At 39.4% G+C, this 14163-nt stretch overlaps 1 protein-coding gene across 23 annotated transcripts in view; it reads left to right on the top strand.

Annotated features, from left to right (window-relative positions):
- Positions 1 to 14163, top strand: part of mical3a (microtubule associated monooxygenase, calponin and LIM domain containing 3a) — a 78213-nt gene that overhangs the window by 17503 nt on the left and 46547 nt on the right. For all 23 annotated transcript variants that reach the window (XM_077516601.1, XM_077516600.1, XM_077516621.1 and 20 more), the window contains 6 exons: positions 8606 to 9020; positions 10614 to 10821; positions 10945 to 11061; positions 11144 to 11245; positions 12099 to 12254; positions 12564 to 12664. In XM_077516601.1, coding sequence (XP_077372727.1) covers positions 8742 to 9020; positions 10614 to 10821; positions 10945 to 11061; positions 11144 to 11245; positions 12099 to 12254; positions 12564 to 12664 — 963 coding nt within the window. In that variant the 5' untranslated portion in view covers positions 8606 to 8741. The remainder of the gene's footprint in view (positions 1 to 8605; positions 9021 to 10613; positions 10822 to 10944; positions 11062 to 11143; positions 11246 to 12098; positions 12255 to 12563; positions 12665 to 14163) is intronic.

The raw sequence follows: 14163 nt of genomic DNA, 5'->3' as shown, positions 1-14163 counted from the left end.
AAAAGTGTAGTGTGTCTGTATTTCCATGTTGGGTCAAAACAACACGTGTCTGCTAGTTGCATCAGTGCGTGTCCGAAACTTACTTACACTGAGTGATGAAACCTACAAACTGTAGCCAGTTATTTTATTTGACGTTAATAAAATGGTTTTCGGACTTTTCACTATTCAAAAAATAAAAACACAAGAAGGTTATTACTTTGTGATTGGATGGTCAAGGGCGCAGGGGCGGAACTAGCGCCTCTTAGAGCAAAGGATTTCTGTATCTGCTCTCATGATGCACAAGGCTAAAAATAGCTAGCTTTGGGCACTAGCACAGAACAACACAGAATGGCTCTAGAGGGAATGAGGTTGTTTTTGCTGTAATGTCATATTTTGTGGATATTGATCGCAAATTATGACATTAAAGATCATTACAGATTAGAGATCGACCGATAATCGGTCGGGCCGATAATCGGGGCCGATATTTGACATATTGGTACATATCGGTATCGGTCTGTTTTATTAATCTGACGGCCGATATGAGCGATCCATTTAAAACTCCGTCTTTTCGCTTCGAATGCAGCCCGGAGCGTCTCTGTCTGTTATGGAGTCCAACTCCAGCAATGTAACGCCCATAGCAGCATTTGATTGGTTAGCCGTGCAAGAGCCAGAACCAATCAGTAGTGTATGCCTGTATCACAGTAGCCGGTCACACACGCACCCACGTACACAACGCGACAGACACATGCTTCGAAGGTAAGTTAAAAGAGAAGAGACTCCGCCGATCGTTTCACCATGATAAGCTAAACACATTGAATTATGTTGTGTATTAAATGCACTATATGAATGGAGCTGCATTGCCTTGCATTGAATCCCCGCTAGCTAACAGTGGTGTGTTCAGCTTAGCATGTAGGCTAACACCCAGTAGCTAATTCGCTACTTGAACTACTCGGGGAGGGAATCACACACATTTTCACTTAATTAAGTAAATAATGTTTGTTAGAAAGGTTCCAAATATTAACAGTTGTCATTATTATATTGTCTAGTTCCATGTTAAGAGTAGAGTAACGTCATTATATTTACCTCTCGTGACGCACACATTGCATTCTGGGTCACGTCCATTACTTGTTGCATAGCGGTTATTATGCAGTGAGATGCCACAATGACACTAAATAGCGTTTAGTTACTTTATATTGTGTTTATTTGTCGCACTGGTTTGCCATTGTGTGCCTTAAGCTTCGACGTCGATTTGATTGACAGCTCGTTGTGCACCTCGTTAAAGTCCGCTCCGTAACAAATTAAGTGTCTCAAACACCGTTTAACTACACGAACGTGTCCTCTTCCGTATGTTTGGCATTAGTAGAGAAGTGCACTAAAGTATAGTGTGCTTATTTGCTCGTTTTGTCTCTCTTTTCACGTCATGTCTGCCGTCATTTGGGACATTATCCTCTCAATGGATGCCACTAATATGTAACATCTACGGCCGTACACGGCTGCAATTAATGTTCAGTGATGTAATTTCGTTACGTGCATCATACTTTGAATAATGAGCTCATGTTTGGTGTGTTGTATAACTTTCTCGTGTGTTAGTAACTATTCATGTGGACAGCTAAGATAGTGCTTGTTAATGTGAATTAGCAATGTTGCAGCCCAGTTATTACTTAGACAAGTACATCTGTGCCATTAAGTGATACAGTACAGTACAGTAGTGAGAGAATAGTGTGCCCATATACACACACGTGTCTATAAGTGTAAAACACATTAAACAGCAGAAACTGGCAGCGGTCCACCGCAACAATGTCTGTTTAACCAAGTTATTCTTACTATTATTATAACCAAGTTATTTTACTCAACCCTTTTTCTGCGTTGATTGGGGCATCCTAAGTGGCAGTAAACTACATGATGAAGTGTCTTTTGACAGTTCTCTTGTAGAGAGGAGTAGCATGATATTGCTGTTCTCGATTTAAGATCCTCAGCTTATCAAAACTGTCTATATGGTAACAATAACAATAATCATAATAAGGTCTACAAGAACTGTATGGTGTTCAGGGATGAATAGTTTTTCTCATGGAATTTTTTTATTTATTTTTGCTGTAGTAATAAGTAATGCCACAGCTGATGCACATTTTGAATGACAGGGTTCCTCCTATTACTTCAAAATATAAAAATATAACATTTATAGAATAAAACTACAAGTATCCCAAATGCTATAAAAGGTAATGTCACATTGGCCCCCACATTTAACTCCCCCCGCCACCAACGTCTTATTGCAGATAGAAGGATGTAAAATGAAAAGTGTAGTGTGAGAATCCATTGTAAAGAACGGTTAGGGTTTGCATTATTCAAAAATTTGGTGCCAACATTTTAACTTTTACTGCAAATGAATATCGGCTTCAAATATCGGTTATCTGCCTCCTTGACTACCGATAATCGGAATCGGTATCGGCCCTGAAAAAAGCATATCGGTCGATCTCTATTACAGATTATCGATCATGCATAAAATACCAATTATTGTCCGGTCACGATCAGGCCGATCAGATAAAGTCTACTATGCATCTTTCCAAGTTATTGGATTTCCCGCTCACAATTATTTGCACCCGAGTCAGTTTCGAGCGTGTAAACAGTAGAATAAGCATGGGTTGATTTGTTGTGCCTGGAGAGTAACACACAAGGAAGATGTGTTTAAAAAAATAAATGGATGCCACATTAGTCTAGCACAGGGGGGAGGGAATCCTGGTCCTCGAGAGATGCAGTCCTGCATGTTTCAGATGTCTCCCTCCTCAAACACAGGTGAAGATCATTTATCAGGCTTCTCCAGAGTTTGCGGATAAGCTGATCATTTGAATCACCTGTGTTGGAAGGAGACATCTAAAATGTGCAACAAATGCCAAAATAACAAGATGGAAAAAAAGTAATATTCTAAGTAGCCATTACTCTAACACACAGTTCTCGATTCACCTATAGGTCACTTGATAAGCATAGCTGCCAGTGAGTACGCTTGCATGCAGCCAATAACCCTTTTAAAAGCCGAATATTGGCAATATTCAGGTTTTGTAAGGACACGTAAACAAACGCGTGCAATAACAAGCATATGCTCCTTTTCAGGTTTTTAAAAATGTAAAAAAAATCCAATGTTGATTGAATCAATATATTACCCAGACTTAGCTATGGTATCAGTAGTGATACCAATTGGTACCGGTATCAAAAAGGTTTTGACTGATCCCGAGGTCTGTTACTCTGGATTAGATTCATTTTCCGGCCGTTTCCCATGCCATGCAGGTCAAAAGTAGGCCAATAAATTAAACACATTCCTGAGAGTAGGCCAATGAGTGTTTACATTTTGCTAGCCTGCTGACGCTTGAACACTGTAATAGAGCACTGCAATCTTGGTTTTCCTTCTGCGAGTGATGAATAACTTAACTGCTTATTTGGAACCAATCATGCACTGTTCAAAACTTCCATGCACTGTATGAACTATGCACCATTTTGGATGCATTCGGTGAGGTAGCTGTTCCATAATACACCCTATTCATCTGAGGTAGAACTTTATGGGCTCTGAATGGTCGTTAGGTCAGCAAACGATGAACCTGTTTTCAGGATTTTTTATTTTTTTTTAAACCACCTTTCAATCTTACATGTGCTGCTCACCCCACAGCAATCTTCATGAATCTGCCATACACAGCAACACAATTGAATACTGAATAATTTGGGTACGAAGGAGTGACAGTACTGACAGTTAAATCAAGGATGTGAAGAATGACCTTCTGGAATATTGTGATACTCTTGCTCTTGGTAACTTTATACCACAATGGTAAGCTGTATTTTACAAGAGCTAATTAAATGTCTTGAAACAGCTGTTTCTTTGCCGACAGTCATGCTGACTGAACTAATCCTGTCCAGAGTGTATGTCTTTGCCCTACTGATATTTATACACAAGCTTGTTGTGGTCTTCAGGTTTCACTGGACATATTCCGGCCTGGACCCCAGTTGATTTAGAACTTAAACTGGTTGTTCAATGAAATCCTGCCGACGTTTGGCATGTGACTGAAGGACACGATGTTCCATTCTCTAGGCCTTTCTTGATTGATAAAGGTATCTTTAACCTTAGCGCTGTCCATGTGTTCCAGCCTCTTTTTTGAGTTTGGCTCAGATCAGTTAATAAAACACAAGATAATATAGAGTAGCCTAATTGTTTTAGCATTTTGGATTGACGTAGGTTGAACATCTTTGTGACAGTTTCAATGCCATTTACAGGACTAGTACTACCACGCTGAATGTCATCTAATGTTTTTTTCATATCTGACAGTCTTCAAACCGATGATGTTGTTTGAACAGCTTGCTACGCGCCCACACACCAGATTAGGGATACTCAGCAATTGGTGATGTGACGGGATTACCAACTACCAAACCATCATTTTATGTCCCCTCAGTGCTTTCCAGTGAAACAAGTTGATGGCATCAGACACATTTCACATTTTAAACTATGAAAAGTATCAGTTCTCGTTGTTGGTTTGGAAGGTAGTTTTAGATAAATGCATGGTTGTAGCATTTGATTTGTGCATTAATTAAAATTCTGGTAATTGTGTTGAATTATTGTGTTGATTGAAACTAATTCACACTAGTCTAAACAAAGATTGGGAATCTCTGGAATGATTAGACCAATTTGAGACATATCTACATTCTCAATACATGGGATACGTTAGAGGGTTCTTGTCCTATGTGCTAGAAGTACCCCAACGTGGCCTGAGTCGCGAGGGCCGTTTATAGCTGCTCATGGCTGTCGTTGATTTAGAATTTTATGGTTTCTTTGGCCATTTGAACCCATTTAGGCCGGGAGCGCATGAACGCGCTTCTATAGCGTTAGAGCTGGGAGTGCTCCAGTGCAGATACGGCATTTTGTTGTGTTTTCACCTATTCTTGGTCTCTTAGCCGATGAAATGCATCAGAATTAGGGCTGGGGAAAAAAGTCAACCAAGTCGACTAGGTCAACTTTAAAAATAGGGAGGTTAACTTCAGGTTTCCAAGGGTGACTCAAAAGTCGCCCGTAGGTCTTAGAGGCATGTTTTGCCAGATGCTTTAGGCCTTAAAGGTCTCATATTATTCAGCTTTTCTACGTACTAAAATAGTTCTCAAATGTGTAAAAGACACGTCTGTGTCTGTGACATGCATTCGTCAAAATTCCCTAAATAAGACAAAAAACAAAAACGATCTGTTCAAAACAACCTGTTGTAGTCCCGTGTCATTTTTATTAAGTAGTTGCACCAGGCCACACCTATAGGCCGTATCCTTCTCTCTCGAAGGGGTTGTGATTTTGGCTCGGTAGCCATGTGCTAATGTTATGAATGTTAACGACTCGGTCATGGCAGCAGAAGCAGTGTGGTACAACGATACCAGTTTCATTCAGACAGACGTGTTTTACACATTTGAGATATATTTTAATATGTGGAAAAGTGTCATAACGTTTTATCGTAAGAAAAAGTGGCAACACGTTACAGCATTAGTTTGTGATTGCCGTGAATGTCTCTGATTTGCCGTGAATGCTTGTAGACATTTACAGAACAAGTGGTTATGAATAACACAAATGTGCACATTTTGGCCACTGCGAGGTCACAACGTGCAAGCAGGTTACCATCACAAAATTACGTCAACTAGGTGGCGAGTTGCCAGTCACTTGCCTGTCAAATAAACATTTGAATTGAATTGAAATTGAATAGATGTTGGGTGCAGTGCAGTAGATGACTGGTTAGCATGTTCACCTCCCAGTGCTGAGGGTGTGGGATCGAGTCTGGGCTTTGGCCTTCCTGGGTGGTGTTTGCAACTTTGCATGTTCTCCCCATGCCTGCTGTTTTTTTTTTTTCCAGTTTCCTCCCACATTCCGAAAAACGTGCATGGTAGGTTAATTAAAGTTCTAAATTTTGTCTAGGTGTGATTGTGAGTGTGGTCTATGTGGCTGGTAACCTGTTCAGGGTGTACCCCGCTTAATGCCCAAAGCCAGCTGGGATAGACTCCAGCACTCCCACTACTCTTGTGAAGACTAACCGCTTCAGAATATTGATAGATGCTGGGTTGTGTGATTGGTGACCCTAGTTTTCAACTTGTTTTATTTGAGGTGAGCCAAATGCTGCTGAACACGAAATGCGTTATTTCCCCCCAAATAAAGTCGAGTCAAGTCCTGTTAGTGTGTGGGCTTTTTTTTCTGGTTTTCATTGTTTTATTTTGCTTAACTTTAAATTGTATTTTTTTTATTATTTCATTTTCATTCATTCATATTATTTGCTTCAAATATGTAACCTCTTTCCCATCCATCACGCTATTTATTTATTTATTTATTTATTTATTTATTTATTTATTTATTTATTTATTTTATTTTATTTTATTTTATTTTATTTTATTTTATTTTATTTTTTTAATTACGTCCAAATGTGGAATTAGGTACATTACACATCCTAGTTCAGCGGGAAGGTTGGGAGTGTCCGGGTAACCAGATCCATGACTGTGCCATAGCAGTCTTTGCAGTGAGCTAATGCAAATGAGCAACACAGCAATCCACATGCATGAATGATGGGGAGTGAGCAGCCTGTGCTATTGATAGCAGCAAGCCTGTGCGTCAGTGTTCCAGCATACTTGCTCCATTCCTCTTGTGGTTCAGTCATTTTTGGCTACATAGTTGCTTGCCATGCTTGCACTCACGTTTCAAATAAAGACTGAATAATAGCAATTTTCTTGGTGAAAATGCCATTGTAAACTTTTGTGAGTTGGGATTAGAGATGAAGCACTATAAATAATCTAATCTTTATGATTACAATGTCCAAAATGATTCTTATCTGTACTATCACAATATTGCTTTGCAAACATACTGCACGCCTAAAGCATTGAAATAAATGTTGTTTTGATTAAATAAAAGCAAACACAAAAAACAATTGAATGCATTTAGCAATTATAGGTGCAACGATTAATTGGCAACTAATCAATTATCAAATTAATCATAACTATTTTGATAATCGAATAATCAGGGACCTTGTAATTTTTAAAATTGTTTAAATCCTCTGAATTTCATCCTCTCAACAGTAAATAAATGTCGGATTTCTGTAGCCTCCATGAAAGCAGTCTTAACATTCTATTGAATCAAAGTAAAATATTTGCAAATATCCGCTTTCAATCTTTTAAAAAAAAATCTTCAACATTTGTACGTAGTTTTTGACAGTAACTGAATCTTAATTTGCTTGTGCATTTCCTGAACTGTCAATTTGAAATAAACACTTACCGTAATTTTTTCAGTTCCTTGAAGTCTGTGCTGAAGTTTGGGTTATGGTCGAAGCCGGCTTCTCAGCTAACTAACAACTGTGTGTAGCCTTGAACAAATTCCAGCTCCTTCTACAAGGTGCCCTTTTGTTTACCCAATATTTAGAGAGAAAGTAGTCTTCTCTTTTTCTTGCACTTCTACCGTGAGATGAGGAGAAGAGTCACAATAGAACAATTCATCCCCAGGGTGCCCGCAGAGCATTGGCCAGGCAGTACACAATGCCATTTAAGGATACACAAGCACGCCAATGAATGCACACAGTAAGCACAGTCATCCCAGCTATTTTGAAACTGTGGTAGTGGCTGAACAGTTTTGTTACTTTCGTACATGTGTGGTTTTAAGAGTGCTATCCCAAATCTTCATTGCAATCGCTATTTCTCATTTACAACAGCTTGAGAAAGTATTCATACCCCTTGAGTTTTTCAACATTTTGGCACAGTATGAACAAACCAAAAATATTTATTTCATTGAAATTTAATGTGAAAGTGAAACACAAAGTAGCCCACAATCATGATGTGAAACAAAGTGTCTATTTTATTTCAAACTTGTTAATCTGTTAAAAATGTTAATATGTTGTCAATTTCAAAATGCATGTCATGTTTGGCATTTTAGGTAGAAACATTTGAGCATGTTCAAAATTTCTTGGTGACAAGAAAAAAAACTTTGTTGGTGAACATTTTTGCCAGGGTTTTTGGCCTGGAATGAACACTGACAAAAAAACATTAGCAACGACCCTAACAAGCCTTTGCCGCTCAGTGCGATAAGGCCTTTAATTAATAAGTGCAGTCCACATGTTTAGAGATAATTTATTTATGAAAACATGAAAGTTGAAGTAATAAAGTGGCAGCCACAGATATGTTTGCATCGTTAAAATCCAATTTGACTTAATGACTTGTTTACGCCTATAAGTGCAAGCAATAACTGATTAATCCACAACTAATAGATTATGAAATTAATTGTATTTTTTTTAAATATAATTTTAGATATCCTTTTTTTTTTTTTTTAGTTGTTCAAATACTCAGAATTTCAGCTTTTTAGCAGTAAATAATAATAATATATTGGTCGACAACCAGTTCAGGTGTACCCCGCCTACTGCCAGAAGCCAGCTAGGATAGGCTCCAGCACCCCCCGCAACCCTTGTGAGGAGCAAGCATGCATGGATGGATTGGATAATATATTTCTGCAGTACTCCATCAAAAGATTATCTTCATCAGCTTGTTTGCCTTTTTTTTTCCTGACACCTGACATGTTACGGATTTTGATTAATGCGGTACCGCACATCAGAAGTTTCATTCAGTTTATTTCTCTTTCTTTTCCTGACAGAATGAAAACGCCTGAGGCAGGGACTTAGAACCTTCCGCTGGAGAAAGAAACTGACATCATACAGGGCTGTGGTTGGACCCAGAGACCCCTCTGCCGGGGGGTGAAGGGCCCTCTCAGCCTTGTGTGAGTCTGGACCATGGGCGATGGAGGCATCAGCGTAACCGGAGGAGAACGGGTCAACCATTCCCATCTCCTGTTTGACAATTTTGTCCAGGCAACCACATGCAAGGGCACCCTCAAGGCCTTCCAGGAGTTATGTGATCACCTGGACCTCAAGCCTACTGAGTACAGGGTCTTTTACCACAGGCTCAAATCCAAACTCAACTACTGGAGGGCGAAAGCACTCTGGGCCAAGTTAGACAAGAGGGCCAGCCACAAGGAGTACAAGAAGGGCCGTGCCTGTAGCAATTCAAAGGTACCTCTCACATTTCAAGCACGGTTGTATGAAGTGATTCCTCTGTGAGTTTGTGGTTTCAGTTTACTGATTGTTGATAATAAACCATTGGCTAGCTTGGCATATATACATATACAGTATATCGAGTATTAGGGCTGAACGATTATGGAAAATAATCTAATTGCAATTTTTTTTTTCAAAAAAAATTGCAATTCCGATATCATGTGATTATTTATTTTTTTTCAAGGTCCTTTTTAAATGATTTTTTTTTTTTACCCAACAAAAAGTTAATATAACAATATCAGAGCAATTATATATTACATGATCTTAAGATGAAGGCAAATGAAGCCTTTTAATATATATTTTTTTCTACTAGTTACAATTTACCACTCAACATATCCAACTTTTCATGTTGCATGAGACATGACATGTAAACACTGTATCTATCCATCCATCCATCCATCCATCCATCCATCCATCCATTTTCTTGACCACTTATTCCTCACAAGGGTCACGGGAGGCACTGTAGCCTATCTCAGTTGGCTTTGGACAGTAGGCGGGGGACACCCCGGACTGGTTGCCAGCCAATCACAGGGCACACAGAGACGGACAACCATCCACCGTATCTATAAATAAATAAATTCAGTAGACATATTTAAAAAAATAAAACTTAGTGAACTTCAGTCAGTAAACTCACACATGCTACAAGTGTAGGCAAAGTCAAATTATACCTCCATATATAACGTAACAGCTCCGATTTGATTTAAAAAACCACGAGCATTCTGTAGCAATCCTTGTGGGTGGGTCGCAGGTTTGGTAGTTTCCCATGGTCTGGACGGTCCGTGAAGGCAACAGAGGATGTGTTTTGGTAAAATAAGCTCGGAGCTGTTGTGTTCTGGCGTGGTTGCGGCTGACAGTTACATGCAAGTTGTCATTAAAGAGTTGTTTGCAACTTGGCCTATTTAGTTCACCAACACTACAATACATGTACATTAAAGAGGCTCCGGCCTTGCTGGGTGGAGTTTGCATGTTCTCCCCGTGCCTGCGTGGGTCTTCTCCGGGCACTCCGGTCTCCTCCCACATTCCAAAGACATGCATGGCAGGTTAATTGGGCACTCCGAATTGTCCCTAGGTGTGCTTGTGAGTGTGGATGGTTGTTCGTCTCTGTGTGCCCTACGATTGGCTGGCAACCAGTTCAGGGTGTACCCCGCCTACTGCCCGAAGCTGGCTGGGATAGGCTCCAGCACCCCGCGACCCTTGAGCGGTTAAGAAAATGGATGGATGGATGTATAGCTATTTGTTATTTTATTTTTTTTAAACTTACAACCAAGTTAGAAGTTTGATCTCATACCAGGATCAAATAATCATAACATGTTAACACTATGCAGTAATGACAAAGAACATAACCAAATTTACAAGTCAATATAACCCTTTGTTAAGAGAATTTGTGCAAATTATAGTTCAATAAAACCTAAGAACCTTTTTGGGTCCTTACCGTTAATGCTCTAAATCTGGGTAAGGCTGTTCTATGTCAAAACAAAACCGTGCTGATTTTAAATGAAATCCAACACAAGATTGTAGAGTTTAGTTTTTAAATGTTTGCTTTGACGCTAGTGTCTGATCATCGGTGCCGGACCATGTGGCTTACGAACAGCCATCGAGCTCGCCTTCCTGGGTGCCAAAGTGGTGCTGTTAGAGAAAAGGGATGCCTTCTCCAGGAACAACGTGCTGCACCTTTGGCCCTTCACCATTCAGGACCTCAGGGGCCTCGGAGCCAAGAAGTTCTATGGAAAGTTTTGCGCTGGTGCAATTGATCATATCAGTAAGTCTTGTTAACTGACTGTCCACTCATGTTTTGAAGCATTTGCCCAATTTACCGTTCATTATTGATTTGTTGAGTCGGGTGTTTGGAGGAGGGGTTATGTTCATTGTGATTGTTTTGCAGGTATTCGTCAACTTCAGCTGATGCTGCTCAAAGTGGCTCTCCTCCTGGGCATTGAAATCCATGTCAACGTAGAGTTCAAAGGGCTTATTGAACCTCCTGATGATCAGGAGGGTGAAAGTGAGTCAAACTTCATGAAAGGAAAAGCAGCATGTGATTTGTATGAGATTTGAATGTGTGAAACATTGTGTGTGTTTGACAGGGATAGGCTGGAGGGCCGAGGTCCTCCCCAGGATACACCCTGTCAACGAGTTGGAGTTTGATGTGATCATTGGAGCAGATGGAAGGAGAAACACACTACCAGGCAAGTCAAGTCGGCTTCCTTTTTGTTCAGCTATGAGCACACATTCCTCAAGGAAATACGAAAAGAAATGGCAACATTGTTCTTGTTTTCTTGGGATTTGAGGCTCATTTTCAAACACCTGTCTGTGTACACCTTGACCTCATTTCGTACATTCCAACTTGTGCGTTTTGCTGCTACATAATTCGCTGGCATCAGGCCAAAACCTGTTATCTTCAAATTTGGATAATTTCACATTTTTTTCTGAATGGTCAGTCCCAACATGGGTCTATTATTTTTCTAAAAGTTAACAAAACAAACTCAACGTTAATGACTTGACAAACCGTTTTTTTTGGTTTCCTGAAAGGTGTTGGCTTTGGAGATACAAGGATTCTGTCCTACACCAGCAAATGCTAATTAGGCATGGACCGATAACGGGTTTGATGATTCACTGTGGTTTTGAAGACTCAAAATTTCAATAACCGTTAATACTTTATGCCAGCAGTAATTCAGTTTCTTTTTTGAGGGTGACTAAAACAGCATGAGCGGGGCGGAGGAAAGAGACACACGGATGCCTTCATAGGTCGCTGTCTTCATTTACCCAAATATAAAAAAAAAAAAAAACATTTTAGAGCTGTAGTTTTAATATTGTACTGCCGTGACACCGTGATATTTCCGTTCATGATTATAACTTCAGAAACTTGTATCGGCCCATGTCTAGTGCTAATAAAGTGTTCAAATAATTGAAGAAAGATAGATTGGACTTTTTTTTTGCTCTGTTTCTGATTAAGTGTATGATGATATGAAATAAGAGAGTACCAAAAGAATGTCAGGTTAATCAAGCTCTGTCTAAAATACTAATCTGCTTTTCATCTAGGGTTTCGACGTAAGGAGTTCCGTGGCAAACTTGCAATCGCCATTACGGCAAATTTCATCAACAGGAACACGACGGCGGAGGCTAAGGTTGAAGAAATCAGCGGAGTGGCCTTCATCTTCAATCAGAAGTTCTTTCAAGACCTCAGAGAAGCGACAGGTGTGAACTGCAGAAAATTTCCCATTTTGTAACGTGTAGAGTAGAAAGAACATAACAATTTAGTAATCGTAATCAGCTCTCACTCATCTCTCGCTCCCCCTTCCCAATTTGTCAGTCCAATTATAACGCTTTGATACCACTTTTGGCCAGGTTTTTTGCTGACGTGATGATGTTCCCTGAGCTCTGTTTTGTGCTCTGTGTCGCATAATTGCCTCTCTTGTCCTCCGCTAAAGGCATAGCAGTCTGCTGCTGCAATTGGGAAACATTTTGTGTTTGGTCTGTAACACTCCTTTCAATTGTTCTTTTTAGGTATCGACCTGGAAAACATTGTCTACTACAAGGATGACACACACTACTTTGTGATGACTGCCAAAAAACAAAGCCTGCTGGAGAAAGGAGTCATTCTCCATGTGAGTAATCAAAAAGCTGATTGCGTGTGTTTGTCTGTGTTTGTGATAGAGAATTGTTGAATATTCTTAAAACGGTCTAGTAGACAGGCGCGTTTTGTTCTAGCAGTCCTCTGTTTTCCCTGCAAACCAAGCCAACTGTCGCCAGGACTCAACTGTCAACTTAAGCCAGGGGTGTCAAACATACGGCCCGCGGGCCGGATCAGACCCGCAAAGGGGTTTAATACGGCCCGCGAGACAATTTTGTAAAGTGAAGAAAAAAATAAATAATAATATTGTCGGACCAATTAATCAGCCAGCCACAATAAAATATATAAATTTGTAATTTCACAAGCAGTCCTAAGATGAGTAATGTAACTTACTGACTCGCCCTGGAAGTCATTATTTTACAGCCAACTTAATTAAAGTTGTGGTTTGTTTAAAAAAAAATATATATATTTTTTTAATCATGGACCAACATAAACGTTTTAAATATGACACAAATTCAATTACTGGTACCACAATTACATATGATAAGGATTAACATCTTCATTAACTTCATTAACTGTGCCACACAATGCATTCTGGGAACTATATATATGCAAAACAGATTTAACACGTCCGGAACTCATACAGGCAAACTGCTGCTGCGTTTCGTTTGCATTTGTGTTATTTTTTTTTAACAATAGATTACAGTTGAGCTCCGTAATTTGCCCAAAAATCGAAAAAATCTTCGTATAATTGACGGCAATTGTTTTGAAGTTATATACCATTATTTTACCTATCCAGCCCACTTAGTAATATATTTTCTACCATGCGGCCCCTGAGCTAATATGAGTTTGACACCCCTGACTTAAGCACACTTACTTAGTCTTGTGACCCTAACGGACATATTCTTTCCTCCCCCTGGCCCGCTTCCACAGGAAAGCACAAAAAAAATTAATCTGCCTTCCTGTACAAACATTACTCAAGGTGTGTCATAGCTATGTACTGGTGTTTTGGTTGGAAGCCACTAGGGGTGTTAAAAAAGATCGATTCGGCGATATATCGCGATACTACATCGCGCGATTCTCGAATCGATTCAATAATCGGCAGAATCGATTTTTTTTTTTTTTTTTTTTTTTTTTTTTTTTTTTTTTTTTTTTTTTTTTTTTTAGGATTCACACCTTGAGCATGGAAGAATGTTATATGAACGGCACATTAAGCCTTAATATTTTTATTTTAATGCTGTTCAAATGTGAAACAGATTGCAAAAAGTTTGTGTACAGTGGCTCACGGTTATAAGCCTCAAGTTTTAGATAAATATATTCATACAAATCTTACAGTGTACATGTACAAATTTACTGATAGTATTTTCTAAATTTGAATGGAAAAAAATCGCAACAATCGACTTATAAATTCGTATCAGGATTAATCGGTATCGAATCGTGACCATTCGTATCGGGATTAATCGGTATCGAATTGAATCGTGACCTGTGAATCGTGATACGAATCGAATCGTCAGGTACTAGGCAATTCACACC

Source organism: Festucalex cinctus, chromosome 3 (genome assembly GCF_051991245.1).
Source record: "Festucalex cinctus isolate MCC-2025b chromosome 3, RoL_Fcin_1.0, whole genome shotgun sequence".
In the NCBI taxonomy this organism is placed as follows: domain Eukaryota; kingdom Metazoa; phylum Chordata; class Actinopteri; order Syngnathiformes; family Syngnathidae; genus Festucalex; species Festucalex cinctus.
The sequence above is the reverse complement of the archived record's forward strand: the minus strand, read 5'-3'. Positions and strand labels throughout refer to the sequence as shown.